General features: G+C 60.8%; 1 protein-coding gene across 1 annotated transcript; it reads left to right on the forward strand.

Annotated features, from left to right (window-relative positions):
• Positions 1-1,083: 1,083 nt before the first annotated feature.
• Positions 1,084-2,910, forward strand: LOC127345916 (EP1-like glycoprotein 2). Its single transcript, XM_051372436.2, has one exon. It carries the CDS (start codon positions 1,369-1,371, stop codon positions 2,782-2,784), a length of 1,416 nt encoding a protein of 471 aa, XP_051228396.1. The 5' UTR covers positions 1,084-1,368; the 3' UTR covers positions 2,785-2,910.
• Positions 2,911-3,122: the final 212 nt, after the last annotated feature.

Raw genomic sequence — 3,122 nt, forward strand, 5'->3', positions numbered from 1 at the left:
CCTCCACCACGCATCGGGCTCGACGAACACGAGAGGCGAGATCCAGCCACGACCGCAGCCGCCGGCCAAATCAACAACCGCCTCAACATCCTCCGCTGCGTGCCCAAACTCTAGTAGGGCGGTCGCCGTGGCTCGCAGTCGTTCGCCGCCCTTCCCAAGCGGCCGAGCCTGCTGAGCTCACGCCAAATCGGCGGCCGCATCAGCCTCTCGTTGACGAGATCCCGTCTCCGCAGGTGCGCCTTGTTCGAGACCCCGCCCGGAAGGACCGATCCCCATCGGAGGCGGAGGAAATCTTCACCGTCGGAGACACCACCTGATTGTTACCTGCCGTGGGCAACCTTACTACCGGCGGTCGACAACGCTGCTGTGTAGCCCAATTATGCTACATGTGGTCGCCGCCGATGCGGCATTGCTACCTGTGGAGGCCAGTTTTGCTATTTAAGGTGTCCGGCATTGCTACCGGCGGAGGGTGGATTTCTGCTACCATAGGCATAGGGCATTGCTACTAGCGGCCTCTGGGGTTGCTGTCCTGAACGGACGGAGTTGCTGCAACCTCGGACGGTGTTGTTGTCGGCTAGAGGCGAGGTCTTCTTTGATGTCTTAGAAGATTTGCAATATATGAATAAAAGAATTGCTACAATTTATTTGCGATTTTGCTACATCTGCGTAATATGTTTGCTACGGGGTCTCCGACGAGGTCTTCGGCGAGATTCCAGCGAGCTCAGCCTTTTTATTTAATTTCGTGACTGAACCGTTTTTTGCTACAATGTAGCAAAAGCGGGTTATTTTTTTGCTGCCGGGAGGTGTTTTTTTGCTACATCCAGGAAAAGCAGATCCGACCGTTCAAGATGATCGATCGGACGGCTGGGGACCCGGGGGCTGGGAAATCAGATCCCCGGAGGACGCCCAGCACTGTCCTTTCTACTACTGACTTGTGCACAGTTTTCTTCCATCGAGCTCAAGTGCGTGCTAGCTGCTATCCACTGGCGAAAACAATGGCTTCTCAGAAGCAACTAATAGGAGCAAGGGAATTGACGAGCTCTAGAAGAGGAGAAAAAACCACCACGGATGAGCTGCCTTGCTTGGCATATAAGCTGGCCACCGGCAAGACGATAACGCGCTCGCTGACCAGTCATGAACCAGCGGCGGTGGCGGCGGCGCCATGCTGCGCGCGACGACTTCCAGCCCGGATACCATGTGCCAGCCAAGAAGCGAACCCAGGCCAACCACGATCACGAAGAACGTGCTCGCGGCGACACGATCCACCAACACCTATAAAAATGCATCCGATCCCACTCCAATTGGCAATCCCACACGCCTTAGTGCATCAACCACGATCGAATCGTAAGTCCAAGAACCAAGATCACAATGCGGCGTGCTACCGCCACCATCGTCGGCGCCGTCGCGCTCTGCTGCATCCTCCTCCTCGCCGGTGGCGGCGTTGGCGCGCAGCCGTTCGACTACCCTACGGCGAGCGTGCCGGCCACCTGGGCCAACACGGACGCGGCCCTGCCGCACCACGTCGTCTACGCCGACGGCTCCGTGGCGCGAGCCGCGCTGCTGCGGCTCAACCCCGCCGGCTACGGGCCTTCCTTTGCCTTCGGCTTCTTCTGCACCAACCACCGCACTGCCCCGTGCTCCGACTTCCTCCTCGGCGTTGCGGTCGTGTACTGCAACAGCGGCGCGCTCATGACGTCCGTCACCTCCGGCATCCCGCAGGTCGTCTGGTCGGCCAACCGTGGCAGCCCCGTCGGGGCAGGCGCCGTAGCAGAGCTCACGGCAGAGGGCGACCTTCTGCTCAGATCATCACCCGGCGGCAAGGTGGTGTGGTCAGCGGGCACCAAGGGCCGGTCCGTCGCCGGGGCGCGCATCGGCAGCGACGGCAACCTGGTGCTGTTCGACGGGACGAACAGGACGGTGTGGCAGTCGTTCGACCACCCCACGGACACGCTCCTCGTCGGGCAGTCGCTCCAGCACGGTGCGCGGCTCACCGCCAACACGTCGACCGCGGACTGGCGCAACGGCCGGATCTACCTCACCGTCGAAGACGAAAGCCTCAGCGCCTACGTCGACGCCAAGCCGCCGCAGCGCTACTACCACCTCGGCTTCGAGAAGGCTCCCGGCGCCTACGCGACGTACTCCAACGGCAGCCTCGCGGTGTTCGCTAAGCCAGGGGACACAACCCCGCTGACCCCCATCCAGCTGCCCACCGTCGGCGCCGGCACGGTGCAGTACATGCGGCTGGAGCACGACGGCCACCTCCGGCTCTACGAGTGGCGCTCCAACGCACAGGGCTGGGAGCCGGTGTTCGACGTGCTGCGCCTCTTCCCGGACGACGGGTGCTCGTACCCGACGGTCTGCGGCGCGTACGGCGTGTGCACGGACGCGCAGTGCAGCTGCCCCGACGCGGCCAACTTCCGCCCGGTGGACTTCCGGAGGCCCAACCGCGGCTGCTTCCCAGCAGCAACGCCGGCGACGTCGTGCGGCTCGTCACGGCGGCAGGGCACGCAGCACCGGCTGGTGTCGCTGCGGGACACGGGGTACTTCAACGACCACGCCACGAGCATGCGGGCCGTGGAGAGGGTGAGCGAGGAGGCGTGCAAGAAGGCATGCCTGGACGACTGCAAGTGCGCGGCGGCGCAGTTCTACTACGGCCCCGACGCCGGCGACGGGTTCTGCTACCTGCAGTCGGAGGTGCTGTCGATGCAGACGCTGCAGCCGGAGGTCGTGCACTACAACTCCACCATGCACATCAAGGTGCAGGCCAAATCGGCCAGGTCTTGACTCTTGATCACTATAATTACAAGGTCTTTGTGGAATGACACGAATAAAGTTCTGGGTTATACTATGTACAAATTGCAACACTGGGAGTGAAAATAATGACACAAAATATTTTCGCCATTCGCTGTTTATTGAGCACCTCCTCACAGACATATGTGACTTCAGAGAAGCACCACAAACACACATCCAAGTCTGTTCTTCCTATTGCTGCATCTTGCAGATCCACGCATCAAAGAGGGCCTTGGCCGTTTTAGGAGCGGGATTTTCCTCTTTATTGTCATCGTCAGCAGAACGCGTAGTCAGAGCACCTCGGTGTCCTCCAGCGGCAGGATGGAAGATCC

The sequence above is a fragment of the Lolium perenne genome, chromosome 3 (genome assembly GCF_019359855.2).
Source record: "Lolium perenne isolate Kyuss_39 chromosome 3, Kyuss_2.0, whole genome shotgun sequence".
Classification (NCBI taxonomy): Eukaryota; Viridiplantae; Streptophyta; class Magnoliopsida; order Poales; family Poaceae; genus Lolium; species Lolium perenne.

Coding starts and splice junctions, on each gene's coding strand:
- LOC127345916 (XM_051372436.2), top strand. CDS start 1,369: ATGCGGCGTGCTACCGCCACCATCGTCGGCGCCGTCGCGCTCTGCTGC.